This window comes from Balaenoptera physalus, assembly GCF_965194825.1.
Source record: "Balaenoptera physalus genome assembly, chromosome: 18".
In the NCBI taxonomy this organism is placed as follows: domain Eukaryota; kingdom Metazoa; phylum Chordata; class Mammalia; order Artiodactyla; family Balaenopteridae; genus Balaenoptera; species Balaenoptera physalus.
The window spans coordinates 2,295,008-2,313,770 of record NC_138899.1 but is presented as its reverse complement, the minus strand read 5'-3'; the positions used below and the strand labels follow the sequence as shown (position 1 = coordinate 2,313,770).

At 52.9% G+C, this 18,763-nt stretch overlaps 1 protein-coding gene across 1 annotated transcript in view; it reads right to left on the bottom strand.

The window, feature by feature from the left end:
- The window catches only part of CARS2 (cysteinyl-tRNA synthetase 2, mitochondrial), a 37,828-nt gene extending 19,339 nt beyond the window's left edge, over positions 1-18,489 (bottom strand). The window contains 6 exon segments of the mRNA XM_082435269.1: positions 1,332-1,415; positions 5,210-5,315; positions 5,420-5,491; positions 14,058-14,175; positions 17,830-17,880; positions 18,218-18,489. Coding sequence (XP_082291395.1) covers positions 1,332-1,415; positions 5,210-5,315; positions 5,420-5,491; positions 14,058-14,175; positions 17,830-17,880; positions 18,218-18,429 — 643 coding nt within the window. The 5' untranslated portion in view covers positions 18,430-18,489.
- Positions 18,490-18,763: the final 274 nt, after the last annotated feature.

The window sequence follows — 18,763 nt, the reverse complement described above, 5'->3', positions numbered from 1 at the left end:
CAAATTCATTAAAGACTTTAAACGTGGTCCACATCAAAAAAAAAAAATCTTTAAAAAAAACGAAAAAAAGGAGGAATCTTACATGCGTATTACTAAGTGAAAGAAGCCAGTCTGAAAAGGCTAGACTGTATGATTCCCACTCTGTGACATTCTGGAAAAGGCAAAACAGTGGGGACAGTAAAAAGATCAGTGGTTGACAGAGGCTGGGGCGGGAGGGGGGATGAACAGGCAGAGCACAGAGGATCTTCAGGGCAGAGAAGCTCTCTGCGCGATACTATAATGACGGACACCTGTCGTTACACATCCGTCTAAACCCACAGAGACACCAAGAGTGACCCTGATGTAGACTATGGACTCGGGGTGAGGCTGGCGTGTCAGAGCGGGTCCACCAGTTCTAACACGTCCCACTCCGGTGGGGACGCTGGTACAGCGGGGCAGCGGGCGTATGGAACCCTATGGACCTGCCGCGCAATTCTGCGGTGAACCTAAAACTGCTCGAAAGAATAAAGTCTATTTTTTTTTTTAAAGGGCTGCTGATGCTAGAATGTGTAGGTATCAGAAGTTCCTCCTCTGCTTCCCTAAGGCCGGGGCCACACCTCGCAGGCGTGGGTGGTCCAGGACGGAGCAGGATAACAACGACCGAGTAAGAAGAACTGTTCTGAGGAGTCAACTCAACACACCCTCTGGAATTAGACTGAAATGACAGGGTTCCTAGGGCGGGAGGGTTACGCCTACAGACAGAGACAGCTCAGACAACTTGTCTTTTGGGTTTTTGCTCATTTTTTGTTTGATTCTGTTAAATATCAATAGTATCCTTTAAAATGATGTTTACGTCAATCCCAATCTGCCAATTGTTTTTCATATAGTTCTATATACTTATTATTTCTTCTCCATAAAAATGACTTTGCAGAAGAGGGTACAGGAATAGATTCGAATACAGCGGGAATGTCATACAGGCTAAAATACGTATGGGAACTTAACGACACGGGGAAGTTTACGTGGGAATTTATGTATGATAAAATACCTACGGGGATTTAACATGTGACAGCAGCCAGTTGGACAAGAGCGTTAAGACGTGACACCACAGACGGCACGTGCACGTGCAGAGCGCCCCAGGGAGGAATGGGAGGCCGCGTGTCACGTGCTGCGGGAACTTTCTACTCTGCGTGGTCTCTCTATTCCAAAAGACCCAACTAAATCGAAAACTCGGGTGTGATCGACGTCCGGCAACATCACCACGTCTGAGAGAGCAGGCGTCCTCACCCCCATCGAGCACGGGAGGGTCTGGGCTTTGTCCCCAGAACCCCACGGGAGGGAGAGGCTGGACCCACCTGTCTCTCCCACGGGGGCAGGGGCCACGCCGACCAGCTTGCCGTATCTGTCTCCTCTTGACTGCAGGTCGAAGTAGACGTTGCCTGTTTCATAAAGGTGACCGTGAAGCTCGTTTCTGTCGACAACACCCGTATCTACACATCTACATCACAGCTAATGACAATTAGAACCTGAACCCAGGATACGGCATCAGCCTTCAGGTGGCGCCTTTCACTGTATGTTTAAACCAGAATTAACAACAACACTGTATTGTAAAAGCATGCGTTTGCACACATCATGAACGTCCGGTTGTGGAAGGGAAAACACAAATGTAAGTTCTCTGTAAGATGTTGAGCCAGTTCTTTTCAACAAGAAAGAAGGCAAGTGAGTTTATCACTGGCCTGCCTTCAGCTCTGGGCCCTGGGTTACAGACCCATCAATAAAGCAAGCCTTTTTCAACCCAGATACCCTAAGACCACCCTGCCACTCAGAAGAGGCACCCCACACGAAAGCATTCCCCGCCGCCGTGGGGTCCTTTCACCGAGGTACACGTGGGCTGCGGGTGCCAGACGACCCTCCCACGGGGACCCTGCAGAGCCCGGGAGCCCTGCTCGCCCCCACTCGGGAAGAGGCAGAGCAGGGAAGGCGGCGGCAGAGCCGCAGCCCTGGCGGGAAGAGTCCTGCCCCGAAGGAGCCGGCGCTCAGGAAGGCCGACGCCGCGGCCACTGGCTCGCACTCCTGACCGGCCACCTGCACGCCGCGATCAGCGCAAGGGCCCAAGGTCGGGTGCGATTTTTTTTTTTTTTTAAAGGCTAAAGACTGTATGATTCCATTCACATAACTTTTTTTTTTTAATATTATCATTTTAACATTTAATGATTTATTTATTTATTTTTGGCTGTGTTGGGTCTTCGTTTCTGTGCAAGGGCTTTCTCTAGTTGCGGCAAGCAGGGGCCACTCTTCATCGCGGTGCGCAGGCCTCTCACTATCGTGGCCTCTCTTGTTGCGGAGCACAGGCTCCAGACGCGCAGGCTCAGCAGTTGTGGCTCACGGGCCTAGTTGCTCCACGGCATGTGGGATCTTCCCAGACCAGGGCTCGAACCCGTGTCCCCTGCATTGGCAGGCAGATTCTCAACCACTGTGCCACCAGGGAAGCCCCCTCGGGTGCGATTTTTAACCTTCGCAAACTTCTGGTTTTTAATCTTCTCATTCTTTGTACTGACACAGTTACTAATCTGTATCTGCACTATCCTTCTTAGGGACAGTGGCCTTGAAGACAGGTTGCTTTAAGATCCAGGAAGCTTTTATGGGACTTCCCTGGCGGTCCAGTGGTTAAGTCTCCGCGCTTCCACTGCAGGGGGCCCAGGTTCGATCCCTGGTCGGGGAACTAAGATCCCGCCTGCCTCACAGAGCGGCCAAAACAAACAAAACAAACACAAGATCCAGGGAGCTTTGACTGTCAGAGACCCATGTCCCCGGTCACTCTCCGGCCCAGCTGGTGGGGACAGGGCAGGCGCCAGCGCCACAGGGGGGCAATCGGCAGAACAGTGGGGAAACGGCCCCCGGTGACTGGGCTCTGCCAGTCCCCCACGGGGTCCTTCCTCCGCACGCAGTTTATTACTGAGCCCGACCTACATGCCGGGGTACAGGAGCGAAACAAATACTGTGGGAACTGCTTTCTACTAAGTCAGAATGCAGACAGCACTTTGAAAATGCTTTGACAGAGGGAGAAACTGCTCCCTTGATAGAGGACACGTTTTCCCGAACCTGGGCTTACTTCACCCATTTGCTGAACAAATTTTTTCTTCACAAATAGTTCAAAGCTCAAATTAGAGTCAAGCTTTTGTGGAACTGCCACAAAGTCCAAATTACTGGAGTTCAAGTTAATACATTTATTTTAAATGAATTATGTTTGTGTCACCATTATTAAAAATGTACAACCTGGGCTTCCCCGGTGGCGCAGTGCTTGAGAATCTGCCTGCCAACGCAGGGGACACGGGTTTGAGTCCTGGTCTGGGAAGATCCCACATGCCGTGGAGCAACAAAGCCCGTGCGCCACAACGACTGAGCCTGCCCTCTAGAGCCCTCAAGCCACAACTACTGAACCCGTGCGCGACAACTACTGAGCCCGCGAGCCACAACTACTAAAGCCCACGCGCCTAAGCCCGTGCTCCGCAACAAGAGAAGCCACCGCGATGAGAAGCCCGTGCACTGCAACGAAGACCCAATGCAGCCAAAAATAAAAATAAATTAAAAAAACAAAACAAAACAGGACGACACGCAGCATTTATCCTGTGCCACGCCTGGGTGAACCCCTGGTGCCTCAGGACACAGGTCTCAGGTCTGGTCACTCCTGCCCCTCCGGTTCCAGGACCTCGGGGAGACGCCTCCTGTATCTTCTGGAGCAGACGTGCAGCTGTGCATAAAGGGCCTCGCCCTACGTAACCCCAGCGCCATCACCAGCCCCAGGCGCTGCACCGAGCCCTCCCGCATCCCGCGGCCTCTGCACGGGGCTGTGTCCCCTCTTCCGTCTAAGACACACCCACTGTGTTCTCTCCACAGCTGAAGACACCGACCGGGTCCCCTGTCGTACAGAATGCCCGTCTTAGGGTGCTTTGTCTGGCCCTTCCTCTGGGTCCAGTTTAACTGGTTTAGGAGCTGCTGCTTTTGTCTGGGGCCCCAGGGCAAGGCTGCACCCTGGCGTTTTGCTGCCTCTGGGATACTGCCTTTTTTCAGCTGCACCACCTTCTCCCCAGCCGTGCCTCCCAGATCCTGCCCATCCCCAAAGCCCTGGCCAAAGCCTCCTCCCTCCCAGGAAGCTTCTCCACCCCCGGGGCTGACGGTGAGCTTCCTCAGCTCTGATACTGGCACCATCCCACTGGGCAGCCCATCCTGTGCTGCCTTATTTGCACAACGTGTCGGTTCTTGGACCAGAAAAGCCTCTGACCTCGTGAATAATGCCCAGAGTGCCCAGCCCGGGTCGGGGCTCTGCAGGTGCTGCCATGCTCGTTGCGAGTAAAGGACAATGGAAGAAGTGTGACCCTCGATGTGGTGTACGGGGATGACCGGACAGGGAGCACCTTTCCTTCGTGGTCCCGCCCGAGAGCTTGAGAGGCGCGGGGACCCTGCCTGGAGCCGCGTGCAGCCTGCGCACACGAGGACTTGCGCTTTTTCCTTCACGTATTTGCTATATTCAGGTTTTGTCTCCAAGAGGATCAGGCAAAGCACCTGAAGACGGGGTGTTCTGTACAAGGGACCCAGTCAGTGTCTTCAGCTTCGTGGAGGGAACACTGTGGGTGTGTCTTAGACGGAACAGGGGACACAGTCCCGTGCAGAGGCCACGGGATGCGGGAGGGCTCGGTCCAGCGCCTGGGGCTGGTGATGACGCTGGAGTTACGTAGGGCGAGGCCCTTTACACACAGATGCGAGTGGCAGTGTCGGGAGATCTGCCGTTTCTGCCACTGGCCCATCAAAAACGACCCTCCCCTACGCGGAGGGAGGACCAGTCCTTAACAAGGGAGTGGGTCTTCAGAGCGACCGCCACGGTCCCCAACTGTGTTGTGAAAAATTATAAACAAAGTTGAAAAAAGGCTCCAGTGAAGACTGTACCCCCACCCGGACCCCGCGGCTGCTGGCACCTGGCCATGTTTGCCGCATCGAGACTGACTCTCGGATGCTCATCTCGCCTCTGACAGCGCAAGGTATTTTGAAAGAGAACTGATTCAATAGCTTCACAAAGAGACACAATCGTAGAAAATCTCACAACATTTTTGCCGTAAGAATCCTACCAAGAAAGACAGTAAGATGTTCGGCCCATACAAGCCACCCAAATATGCAGCCCGCCCGTCAAACTCCTACGGGTCTCACCCAGCGATCAGATTAATAACATAACCGCTACCTTTCGGGGTGGAGTAAGCGTGCCCGTTAGCAATGATTCTCTCGATAAAAGCAATTATCTGAGGAATGTTTTCAGTTACCCTCAGGTACACGGTGGGTGGGAGAACCTGTAAGAAAGCAGAGGAGAGACGCGGTTTCCACAGCTCCACGCGGGGTTGGGGGGGGTCAGCCCCACTGACTCCGCCGTCCAAGCTGCTCATCACCCACCTACCTTCAAGGCTGCCATGTCTTGTTTGAAGTCTTCTTCATAAAGATTGGCCAGGGAAGCGGGCGACACATTCATCTGTAAGAAGATGAGGAGAGCATGCGAGTCTGGGGGGCTCACGGCGGAACCCGAGAGGCACGGCCACCCCTGACGGCCCGCACAGCGCAGCCTCCACGCGGTCCTGGCCCACAAAGGGGCATTTAATCGTCCTAGTCCCTTAGCTGGTCAAAAAGCTTTACTGACCTGCTTTCTGGTCAGAGAGAAAAAGGAATAAACCGTGTCATGATTTCCGTTATATAATTCAAAACAAAACCCAAAGACCTACAAAGTAGCCTCTGCTCTTCTAGGACCAGGGCAAGCCAGGTCACCCCGCCCGACACACAACCACTTGAGTTCCCGACTTGTATCCCTTATCTCTCAGGGGGCAAGAGAAAACAAGTCACAAGTGCATGTGTGAGGAAATGTCTCAGAAACGTGAAAGCGATGCAGCCCCCGTCGGTGGGGACCGTGACGGTGTTCCATCTGGAGGGGCCAGGGCTGGACTTCGGGGGCAAGCAGAACCCCCAGAGAAGTATGCTGAATTCTGAACGCAGGGGCTCTGGATTCGGGGGGGAGGGGGGCCCGGCACACACGACAGTCCTCCCTAGAGCACTTCTTACTTTTCAGCAGAAAAACACGCCCAGCACAGAGCATGACCCTGATGTCCTGAAACCCTACGCGGGTCCACGACCGTGAGCTCTCAACTCCGCCGGCACCTGCATCTGCTCCGCGCTAGGCACCCCTGCCCTGCTCCCCTCACCCCGTGAAACAGCGTCAGGGTGAAGACACTCCCGCTCCGGAGGACAATGAAACCTCCTCAAGTGGAAGGCCACCCCGAGCCCCGTCACCCTGAGGCCACCTTCGTCCCAGCCCAGGGCCCGAAAAAGGAATCGTCCTGGAAACCGAGGCCAGGGAGCGTTTACTGAAGAAATAAACCTGGTGAACAAAGTGTCTTTTTCGCTGCGTGGTCTGGGGCAAGACAACAAACCTCTCGGCCTCAGCTTTCTTTGCAAGGTGGAGAGTCCCACCGAGTCACCCCTTAGATGGCTCCGGGGATTCCCGTGCACGCGGGTGAGACAGCTCTGCGGACAGAAGAGCCTTGTTCATTATCACTCCCCCGCAGACAGGACACCCAGACCCACTGGGCCTTCCCCTGAGCGTGGCCTTGTGGCAGAGCAGACCTCCTAAACAAGAAATCTGCTACCGTACATCTATCCAGAGGACAAAAGGCCAACCGAACAATAACGCCTAAAAACTCGGTGTCATTGTGCCGTTTCAGAAGTTTCAAATAAAACACAATGTGGGACCCAAAGATCAGCATCTATCTGATCAGTATCTACCTGATTTCAGTCTCCTGCACGGCAGTTCTCTCTTGGGGAACACGAGCAACGTAAATGTGCGCAAGCTCGGCCGCCCTCCCACAAGGCAAACACCGTCAGAATCGTCCCAGGAGCACAAGCGTGGTCAGCTGCGTGCTTGTACCGCCTCTCCAGAGCCCCCCACGCACCTGCGCCTGGTCTCCTCGGCTGACGCCACACGGTAGCGGGGACCCGGGCACGCGGTGCGCCGAGCGCCACCTTCCCACGCAGGCCTGCGTCCGCGTCCGTCTCCCAGCCGGGCGTGAACCTCGCACCACCCGGTCCGCGCTCTCGCCGTCTCCGGCCGTGACACCCACGCGAGTGCGCAGCCTGAGCTACAGACCCGCACGTGACGCCCTGGTCGAGGACACACGCACACCCTTGGCAGGCTGCTGGCAGCGCCTCCGGAGGTACTGGAACCTGACCCGCCAGGCTCGGGCACAGTGCTGGCGGACGGCTGGACCTCGTCGACGTGATACCAAATAATAGCACGTTCTCGTTGCATCTTTAAGCTGCAATTCTCGTATTTTGAGGGAGCTTGAACATCTCACGTGTTTAGGGACCATCTGCACTAAACCATCTGAAATTAACCTTTTTTCTACAGAGTTGTAGGTCTTTTAGGTCTTTTCTTATTGATACGTAGGAAGTATTTTTTAAAGAAAAGAAACCAACCTTTTACCCACAGTAGGAATTTCAATTTTTTTCACAGTCTTTCAACCTTATGGCTATTTTATGGCAGGCAGAAAATTTCATTTTTATATTTAGCAATCTTTTACATTTCTCCATCTTTTCTGGGTTTGGAAACAAACTTAGGAAAGCCTTCCCCAACACAAGGCTATAAAAAGTGCCCCAAGGTTTATTCCAGTAATTTGTGGTTCCACTTCTCTTATGTGAAATCCGATCTGCTTCAGATTTGGTTGTGAGGCATATATCCAACTCTGGTTTATTTTTTTCCCCAGATGGTTACCCAACTGTCAACACTTTTTACTGAGTAATTCATCTGTTCCCCAATGATCTAAAATGCCATCTTTATCATAAAATAAATTTCCATGATTTACTGTGTCTATTTCTGGACTTTCTAGTGTGTTCCATCGTCTGTCTCTTCGTGTAACTGTAAATTAATGTTTAATCTCTACAGCCTCCAGAGACGCAGAAAGCGAACGGGGGTGCTTCGGGCTGGGGCGCAGGGAGGCTGGAGGGTGGGGTTTCTGGGGGGGAGGGTGGTGACGGTCACCATCTCGACACCGGTGATGGTCACAGGCGTGGGGGGTTTATCGGGCTGCACACGCTGTGTGCACTACGTGCAGCTTCCCCCGGATCTGTTCCACCTCAGTAAAGCTGTGCTAAAAAAGGGGAAAGAATATATTAAAAACAACTTTCTATAGGTTTTTAGCTGTTTTAACATCTGGTAGGGCTACCCCCTCCCTTGTCCTGGCTACTCCTGCGTTCTGCTCTTCCGTGGGAACTCTAGGATCAGCGTGTCCAGCTCCGATAATACGGACACACGGTGCGTGGGGGGCACCTCTGCGCAAACAGGCACGTCCTGCTCCGCGCGGGGTGAGGACGGCTGCGAGCGCTCCCAGTGACAGTGAACTGCAAGTGGGCACGAGCTGTTGCTGGCTTGGGGGAGAGGGAATCATATTCCAAAAGTAACATTTCAGTTCTAGGCAGCTGGGCCCACCCCACGAGGGGCTCGCGCTGCTCCCTCCACAGAACAAACTACAGGAGGCGCTGCTGACACGGGTCCTGCCCCTGTTATTTCAGACCCCCGCCGATCACCTCAGCTGAGCTCTCCCTGGCAGGGGACCCCGCCGGTCCAGCCCTCGCCCTCAGCTGCGCGTCCAGCCTTCTTCCCGGAGGGAAGGGCACGTGGGCCAGGGTTCCGAAGCACAGAGAGAGTAACTCGGCTTGAATCGCTGAGACATTTATCGTTTTTCTTAACACAAAATGCGACCATGCGAATATACCTCGTTTCTTTTCATCCTTACCCCAGAAATCCTCCTGCGGTTTTTATCCCCGACGAACTATAAAACTGTGCCACAAATTAAAGTCAAGGAAGTGATTCAGAAAAGTGAAATATTATAATTTAAAATATTTTAAGAGCAAGTGCTGGAGCAGGTGGCATGAAGGTATGGCCATTGTCAAAAACGTTTGCCCTCAGTAAAAAGAACAGCCTCTCTGCTGGATCCGAAGAAACAAACAGGTATCTTCGTAACTCTGTGTTTCAGATGAACGGTTTATCACCTTGAAGTAAGACTCTATTTTGAGGACAGAAGACACCCTTGGATGCCAGGTTAGTATCCTGCTGTGTAATAAGTACTGAAACGCTCAGGTGTCAAAAATTAAAACACTCTCTACGCTTAGGATCTTTAACCAATCCTACCGACTCTCACGTTCTAAGCAGCGCAAGCTCTTTATAAAGTAGCAAGCGACGCCTCCCGCGGGACCCCCTGAAGCCCCACTCCTCCTGCGCCTGCGGACGCCCAGCCCCTCCCTCCCCAGGCTCCCGGCCTTCACCCCGCGGCTGCTGGTCCACACTCCCCTAACCCCCCGCGCACCCCATCTTTCCCCTCCGGCGCCCACCCGCCAAGCCCCCCCCCACCGGTGGCTGGACAGCTCCACCTCCGACTCTGAGGCCTCACAGCCAACCCCAAAGCGCCCAGGGCGGGGACACGCCTGCGCGGCCTCACGTCCCGTCCCGTCCGGGCGTGAGGACAGGTGGAACGCCGGCCTGGGCGCCGTCCTTCTCGAGCAGCCTGCACTTCCAGACGCCGCCCTGCCGCGGGCTTCCTGCAGGCCGCTCACCCAGCTGCCACGCCAGGTCACAGGCTTCTGTCCTCTCCGTCCTACCCCCGGCCCCCGAGGCAGGGCTCCAGCGTCCACCCTGCTCTGCGTCGCGGGACCGACCTTCCCACCAAGCGTCCCGGACCCTGTGCGGCTCCCGCCCGGATCCCAGCGGATTCCAGAGGGACGTCGCACGCCTGCCCCCCGCCTTCCCCTTGGTCTGTCCTCACCGTGGACGATAGGACACTCCTTCCTGCATCGTGTTCGCTCAAAACCTCCACTCTAGGACCCCAGGGCTGCCACCCCAGCAAGTGGCTGAGCACAGACCGAAGTGAGACGGCCCTGGGCAAACGGCTCCGGGCGGGAAGACAGCGGGACAGCGACAGGGACAGCGACAGCAGCACACGGCCCCTGCCAGTCGGGGGCTGCAGCCCCGCCCCTGCGGCCCCGCGCCGCCCGCTCCCTTCCCGCCCCGTCTCCCTCTGCTCCCCCAGCCCCTGCTCCCTCACAGGTCCCCACGAAGCAGCAGCTCCCGCGTCGGCATCTCATGACCTCGCCTCTAGGCTCCGGTGGTGGACCAGGGTGCACACGTGACCGCAGGGACACCGGACACAGGCGGGGGATTTGGAGACCAGGCAGAGACAGAATCAGGCCAGGGCTCGAACTAAACCATCAGAGAGAACCAGGGATGGGATGATGAACCGCCAGCGCTGGCACCGCCTGATCTTCACCTCCAGCCCTGCAGTGGCTCCTTTCTGGTACCAAACGTGGTGTGTCTTTTCCAATGCCAACCACTTCTCCGACCCTCTGACTCCAGCTGGAAGTCAATCCTATTCGTTTTGTTTTTTTAAAAATAAACTTATTTATTTTATTGTTATTTATTTTTGGCTGCATTGGGTCTTTTTTGCTGCGCGCGGGCTTTCTCTAGTTGCGGCGAGCGGGGGGTACTCTTCGTTGTGGCGCGTGGGCTTCTCACTGTGGTGGCTTCTCTTGTTGCAGAGCACGGGCTCTAGGAGCGTGGGCTTCAGTACTTGTGGCTCGCGGGCTCAATAGTTGTGGCAGGCGGGCTCAGTTGCTCCACGGCATGTGGGATCTTCCCGGACCAGGGCTCGAACCCGTGTCCCCTGCATTGGCAGGCAGATTCTTAACCACCGCGCCACCAGGGAAGCCCCGTCAATCCTATTCTGACACCAGCTCCCGGGGTCAGCACAGAGCCCGCAAGTTAAGGGCTCAGTCCCACAGGACTGCCCCACTTCAGACACCTGCAGCAGTGGGGTCCCCAGGCCACCAGCACTTTTGTCCACTGACTAGAAATTTGGGGGTTTGATGAAACGAGTCACAGAGCTCAGGAGAGCACTGCACTTCCCATTGCCAGTTTATATGAAGGACACAACTCAGCAGCAGCCCCGTGGACAAGACACGAGGGACGAGGTTGGGGGGGGACACGTGCATGCCCTCGGGGGGCCGGGCGGGCACCACCTCCCAGCACCTCCATGTCCAGCAACCTGGAAGCTCCAGAGCCCCGTCGTCTGGGGGTTTTATGGAGGCTTCATCCTTGGGAAGGTTGATTAAATCCCTGGCCATCGGTGATCAGCTCAACCTCCAGCCCCTCTCCCCTCCCAGGAGGTAGGCAGGGGTGGAGGGATGCAGGTGGGAGTGAAAGTTCCAGCTCAACTCATGGCTGGTCTTTCTGGCACCAGCCCCCATCCCGACGCCATCTAGGGGCCCCAGCCACTGGTCAGCCCATTAGCTCACAGAAGACACACACTATCACTCCAGCTGTGGACCAGGAACCACGACAAAGACCACATGCGTATTTTTATTTCAACACAGCCCTGAGCTGAGCTTCAGATTGGTTTGGGTTTCCTCCGATACCTCAGACTCCCTCTCTCTCCACTCATGAAGCGCGCACCCTCCCCCAGTGCAGGGCGCCCACCGAGCCCTCCCTGAGGCCCTTGTCCCTGGTCGCATCACCCCGCCCCAGAGCGGGCCGTCCCCACTGCACCGAGCTGGTCCCGTGCTGGAAGGTCCCACGGTCTACGGAACAGAGCCCAACTCCCAGGGCATCGTCCAGGCCGGGACGCCCCTCCCTCTCCAGCTTCGCCAGCCGGCACCGCCCGCCCCACATGCCAGGGACACTGCAGGATTGGCTTCCACGCAGGACACGCGCTGCTCTCTCCACGCTCTCCCCTCCACCCAGAATGTCTCGCTCTTCGCGTGCCAATCCCTTCCTAACGCTTAACATCCCGCGTGGGCGAACCTCCTCCAGTAAGTCATTTCCGAATTCCAGAAAGGCGCAGTGATCCTCTGTGCACCCCACCCCCAATCGGGGCTTACAAAATAAACTAAGTCACACGCAGAGCGTCCGTCTGAGGGTCCGTCTGCCTCGCCGGACACAAGGTCCGGAGGCCAGGACTGTCTGTCTCACCTCTGTCCACACAAAGCCTCTGTCCCAGGCCGGAGCCTGGACCCGGGCGGTCAGTGAAGTTCAGGGACAGTCCTGGAAACGGAAGTCGAGTCCACTGTAAGGGAACACGACACACTGACTGAGCTACCCAGGCTAAACAAAAATGGGAAACCCCACTGTGCTGAGGACGTGAGGAAATACGTTTAAAGTTGGAACCCGTTTTCGGCACTGCTGGTAACCTCTCTCTGAAACGATCCGACTCCAAGAAGGGTGACAAATCGTATCAAATAAACTGTTCATCATTTGACCTAGTAATTCCACCTTGGGAGAAGTATTTAAGCAGACAAAACAGAGGGGGAGAAAAAGAAATTCACTGCAGCACTATTTTTAACACCTAGAAACAATAAAAACAGTCAAAGATGGGGAGGTCCAGAGGAATCTCTGAGTAGCCTCCAACGGCAGAATGCTGTCTAGTTATTAAAAAGGCAAATCGGTAGGAAATAGGAAGATGGGGTTTCTAGGAAATAAATCTGAGAGAAAATAACAGAATATGGGAGGAATGCAAGAGTCCAAAAATAAGGATGGTAGTAAGTACAATGTCTGTGTGACGGAAGGTTGTTAAGACTATTTAAAAATGTTTAAGAATACATAACACGAAAAAACACTCAAAATGCAATAAGTGGAAAAAACAGGTTACGAAACAATATAAAGTATAAACTGGTTTTCTAAAAAAACACTATATATATACATATATATATATATATATTCATACATTTTTAAAATTACAGGATGTAAGGCACTCAATGTAGGTTTTTCTGTAAATTAGATAATTTAACAATTTTGTATAGATCTTTAGAGATAACTGTTATAAATATACTTATATATAATTGTTATAGAGAGTTGCTAATCATAAAAAGCAGAAGAGGTGAACCTTTGAAAGTAGACTTTTAAAAATATAACTATAAGGGGTTTCCCTGGTGGCGCAGTGGTTAAGAATCTGCCTGCCAATGCAGCGGACACAGGTTCAAGCCCTGGTCCAGGAAGATCCCACATGCCGCGGAGCAACTAAGCCCGTGCGCCACAACTACTGAGCCTGCGAGCCACAACTACTGAAGCCCGTGCGTCTAGAGCCCGTGCTCCGCAACAAGAGAAGCCACCGCGATGGGAAACCCACGCACCGCAACTAAGAGGAGTCCTGCTCGCCACAACTAAAGAAAGCCCGCATGCAGCAACGAAGACCCAACGCAGCCAAAAATAAATAAAATAAAATAAAAAATAAATTTATTAAAAAAAATATATATATATACACATATATAAAACTATAGGGAATTCCTTGGCAGTCCCATGGTTAGGACTCCGTGCTCCCAATGCAGGGGGCCCAGGTTCGATCCCTGGTCAGGGAACTAGATCCCTCATGCATGCCGCAACTAAGAGTCTGCATGCCGCAACTGAGACCCAGTGCAGCCAAAATAAATAAATAAATAATAAATAAAAATAGAACTACAGGGACTTCCCTGGCGGTCCAGTGGTTAGGACTCTGTGTTCTCACCACCAAGGGTCCAGGCTCAATCCCTGGTCAGGGAACTAAGATCCCACAAGCCACGTGGCATGGCCAAAACAATAAATAAAATTTTTAAAAATAAAAAATAAAAATATAACTACTTTATTTAATCCCTGTGTTAGAATTTCCCCCCAAGACTTCCTCTAAATGCTGAATGAGATATAAGAGAAGCATCCTGTTCACTTAACAAATGAGAAAATTAAACCTCATATGAGCTAAATTTCCCTAGCCCCAAAATGGCCTTTCGACTTTCCTCTGTAAACAGGGAGTGAGGTATTTACCCTGGAGGCTGAAGGGGCAGGGAAGGGCCTGCATTCAGGCCGGGAAGCCTCCACGGAATGAGACGATTCAGGAAGATAACCTGTCAGGGTATCCTCGCGGGGCCACGTGTGGACAGTAAGGCCGGAAAAGTCTTGTGAAGTGCAAATAAGAAGTGTCAAATAGGGGTTAGAATACTAATCAATCAAAGCATTCATCAATATAATCCACACTTACCTCATTGGCTCTTTTGATTATTTTATCATCCACGTCTGTAATTCCCATCACCATGATGACGTTGCACCCAAAAACCCTGGTCAGGATCCTTCGAATTATATCAAATCTAACATAGGAGCTGAAAGAAAAAAAAAGTTAGGGCACCTTTAAAACCGAAAGTCACGGGCTTCCCTGGTGGCGCAGTGGTCGAGAATCTGCCTGCCAATGCAGGGGACACGGGTTCGAGCCCTGGTCCCGGAAGATCCCACATGCCGCGGAGCAACTGGGCCCGTGAGCCACAACTACTGAGCCTGCGCGTCTGGAGCCTGTGCTCCGCAACAAGGGAGGCCGCGATAGTGAGAGGCCCGTGCACCGCGATGAAGAGTGGCCCCCACTCACCGCAACTAGAGAAAGCCCTCGCGCAGAAATGAAGACCCAACACAGCCAAAAATAAATAAATACATTTATTAAAAAAAAAAAAAACCGAAAGTCATCACTGTGATCTTCAAAAGTGTGCGGTGCATTTAACATGATGCTGCACGTTAACTGTGAGTGTGTGATATCAAGCACAGTTCCAAGGACAGCTGACAAAAGGAAAAGCCTTTTACTGACTGGCCCATGTGGGCCTGCATGAGAAACTGACAAAGGTACTGCCTCAATTTCAGGACACCACATTAGCATTTTTAACTTTACAGGAGTTGAGTTTACATCTATTCAATCATATAAAAATTCACTTGTGATGCAAGCTCAGGAGGTGGTCAAGATACTAAGAGCTTTTACCGTCCTTGTTCGTGTTCTAGAATAACTAATGTTTCACCGTGACAAGAGATAGAAGCAAATAATGACAAATCAAGACAGGGACAATCCCATCAAAGCTGGATAAGATCATTCCTAAGATTATGTGCACACAATTGTGGAATATGGAAACACCAGCTTATGGACAGACTGCACAGGGGTAATTCAGACTTGTGAAAGCAAAAGGGTTTAAAATCTAAGATTCATTTAAAATCTCAAGAAACTAGTTTCCCATAAAAACAACCTTAAAACTCAGGGTCAGCTAATCTCATGCTCATCTCTGTTATCCACACGGCCTACATTTGAGCTCATAAAATCATTTTCCCTCGAAAATGAGCCTCATTATTGTATCCCTTGAACTCCAAACACCCACCTGCCCCAAAGAGAGCTGAGGCCAAATTCCAGGGACAAGCATCTCCAAAACTCCTTCTCAAGGAGCTAAAAGGTTAAATATCCTTCTGAAGCGTCAGACTGCTTATTTATGAACTGGGCAAAATTCCACTACCTCATAGGGTTGCTGTACATCATCTTGGTGCCTGTGCAGCAGGAATTCCAACTAATTCTTACTATAATTATCATCAGTGTACCCCTCTTTGTCGAGTCAGGAAAACTCTACAAGAAATGAGACTTAAGAGAAAAAGCTAACAGGAACCTGAAACAGAGTGAAAAAAGAGTCAAATCACATGCGCAGCCCAGAGGAGCTCGGGGGCTGCGGGTCCCCGATACCTGCATGTGGCTGCTCTCCGGGGCCTCCCCAAGCACCGTGGGAACCCTGAAAGCCCAGGTGCAGGACCAGCTCCCCTGGCTGAGGCCGCGCCCCTAGCGGGGAACCTGGACTCGGCAGACACCCGCCTGCCCCTCAGCTCAGCACTTCGCAGCCAGGGGACCTGTCCCCATTTACACTCTGGGGGTGACAGCACCACCACCTGGTGTGGTCAGAGGATATCACTGGCTGGGGTTTGCGCAGCGTTTAGAACTGCACAGCACGTAGCCAGAGCTGTGTCTGGTAAGTGTCTGTCTCTAACATAGAGGCTGGCGGGGCGAGCAGGGAGGGGAGCGTGGAGACACGAACCTGGAGAGTGAGGAGGGACAGACCCACGGAAGGACACGGTCCTGGGCTTTGGGATTTCAAACTTTACTTAAGAGCAGTGGACCGTGCCTGACCATCCCTGCCCCCAAGACTACAACCTCTTCAGAAACCTCGTAGCACTTAGGGTTCTACCTCGCAGGGACACCCCAGATTGAGGACTGTCCCTGATGAGGCGCCACCGAGATGCCCAGAGTGGTTACCCTCAAGTGGGGGCCCTGGGCGAGGGAGTCGGACAGGGGCTTCTGGGGTGCTGATGACGTTCTGTTTCTCAGTCTAAGAGCCGTGAACGTTGTCTTGGCCGTACGCTGAAGATCTGTACTCTCTCCCGTATTTGTAAGGACAGATACAAATCACAACTGAAAGGCCAGATTCTGCTAGTCGAAAATAAGGGAGAGGCTCTGCTCTACTCCCCCTTTCTTTCAGAATTTCTTCCTCAGCCCTTTTAAAATGTACCTAAATGCTTCTAATGGCTAAACAAGCCTCTGTCAGTCTCATAACTCAGGAAAGTTTCAAGGACCTGGGAGCCTTCACTTTGAAATGAAGTTACCAAGAATGTTCCCCACCCAATAGGAGGGGCCTAACCTGTGCCCGAATCCACACTACAGACCTGCCTGAACCAGAGAGCTGGGCCCACTCAGCTCACACAAGACTGCAAGTCCCTTCTGTCTCTGCAATCCTTTCAGCGAGCTGCCTGTGCGTCCCATTCTGGTTTAAGTCTTATTCGATAATAAAATTGTTTTCTTTCTCTTTTGCCTTTGTGGAGAGGTTTTCCAGGGTGGGAGATACAATAACCTCTACTGTTTTCAATATTTCCCCCAACATATTTAATACTTCAATAAAGAGATCAAAATATGCTTTTTATAATTAAGTTAAGTTAGCCCAAAGTGAAGGAAAAAATGACTCCTAGACTATTTACTTTGTTATAACACACACAAAAAAGTTCAGATCTTGCTGGGTGATATATAAATTTTTGAAATACGTACTGAATAAAGGTGACTTTTAATCTAGATCTGAACAGTAACAAGTTTAAAAGATGCACAAGAGAAAATATTAGGAAAAGCAGCAATTTCAACAAACGTAGAAGGCAGCACATTACCAGGTGGAGACAGGGAGCACATGGAGGTCAGATGCCCCAGGGTCCACCCCAGCTCTCACACTTCCTAACGTGTTACCTATCCTCAAGAACTGGTGAGCCTTCACCACACTTCCCACCTCAGGGACTCGGTTAAGAAGCACTTTATGGGCGTTTTCATAAAATTGTGAAGATTCAAAAAGATGGATACTACTATCCCCACCTCAAAGATGAAGAAACCAGGACTCAAAGTGATAAAGCGGGGGACTTCCCTGGTGGTCCAGTGGGTAAGACTCCGCACTCCCAATGCAGGGGGCCCGGGTTCGATCCCGGGTCCGGGAACTAGATCCCACATGCATGCTGCAACGAAGAAGTCCGCATGCTGCAACTAAAAAAGATCCCACGTGCCGCAACTAAGACCCGGCGCAGCCAAAATAAATAAATGAATAATAAATAAATAAATATTTTTTAAAAAACAAAGTAATAAAGTGGCCTGTCCAAAGCTGGGAAGTAAATAAGCAGCGGGGGCCAGAAATAACTCCTGACCAGCTGATTCAAGGGCCCTTGGAAAGGCTTCATCTCACTATCCAACAAGAAGCATCTGATTCCAAAACAGGTCCTTCTTCACTGCTCCTCACTGCCTCCCTGACCTTCCTCACCTGTGAAATGGGACCAAGTGAGACTGTGACATGTATGCTTCCCACGATGCCTGCAATACAGTAATTATTCAGCATTCTCAAGTTGCCACTTGAGGGATGGCAAAAACATGCAAAGGCTTTTTCTTTCCAAAATAAATGGTCCCTTAAAGTGTGAAAATTCAACCTCAGGACACTCACCAAGCATGACCCAGGTGTGCATGATCGTAGACAGTTGGTCCACAGCTATACCTAGGAACAGAGTTAAAATCCACCATGTGAAACATATTTGCAAGAAACGGCACCCCACTCCCAGTTAGGATCATCATATAATCATGCCTTTTTTGAAAAGTAACCACTTTGGGGGAATGCATAGCCGGGGCTGTATTACACTTGAATCGCTAAATGCACAGCCAAACCTGTGAATCACTGACTTTAAACATGCTTTTATCACTTATTAAATGCTTCCACCTGAGAACCCAATCCCGCTTTCCATGCAGAGGCCCCGCCTCCGAAAACGCTGGGTCCACAGCCCTTCCCGCCCCACCTGCCGCAGCACCCCGCCCCCCCCCAAATCCCCGGGGGCTACCAGGAGGCGGTGTCCGCGCCGCTCACGATCAAGGGGTCTTTCCTCCCGGTGAGGCTGTTGTACACCTTGACGCCCGTGTCGTAGCCCGCAGGCTGCAGCCAGCCCTGCCCGCGCGCCCCCGACGCCGCCCGCCCCGGCCGCGGCCCCGGCCCCAGGCCCAGCGCGGCCCGAAGGAGCGAGGGGCCCACTGGGACCCCGCGCGCCCGCAGCATGGCCGCTCCGCGAGCCGCGCGCAGATACTCGCCAGCCACACCCACTCCGGGAGGGGCCACGAGGCCACGCCCACACGGAAGGGGGCCCGGTCACGCCCCGCCTACCCCGGAAGAGGGGGTCGGGAAGAGGCCGCCCCGCCTCCCTCGGGCTGTTCGGAGCGCGCCGCGGCGCAGGGGGAGGGGCAGTGCTTCAGGGTGGGGGAGGGGAGCGGCAGGCTGGGGTGGTGTCCCAGCCCCGGGCCGCGCGCGGGCCGAGGCGCTCCGCCCTTCTCCTCAGCGCGGGACCGAGCAGAGCCGGTGCAACCCGGGCCTGGGGACGGGCCTACGCGCGGCC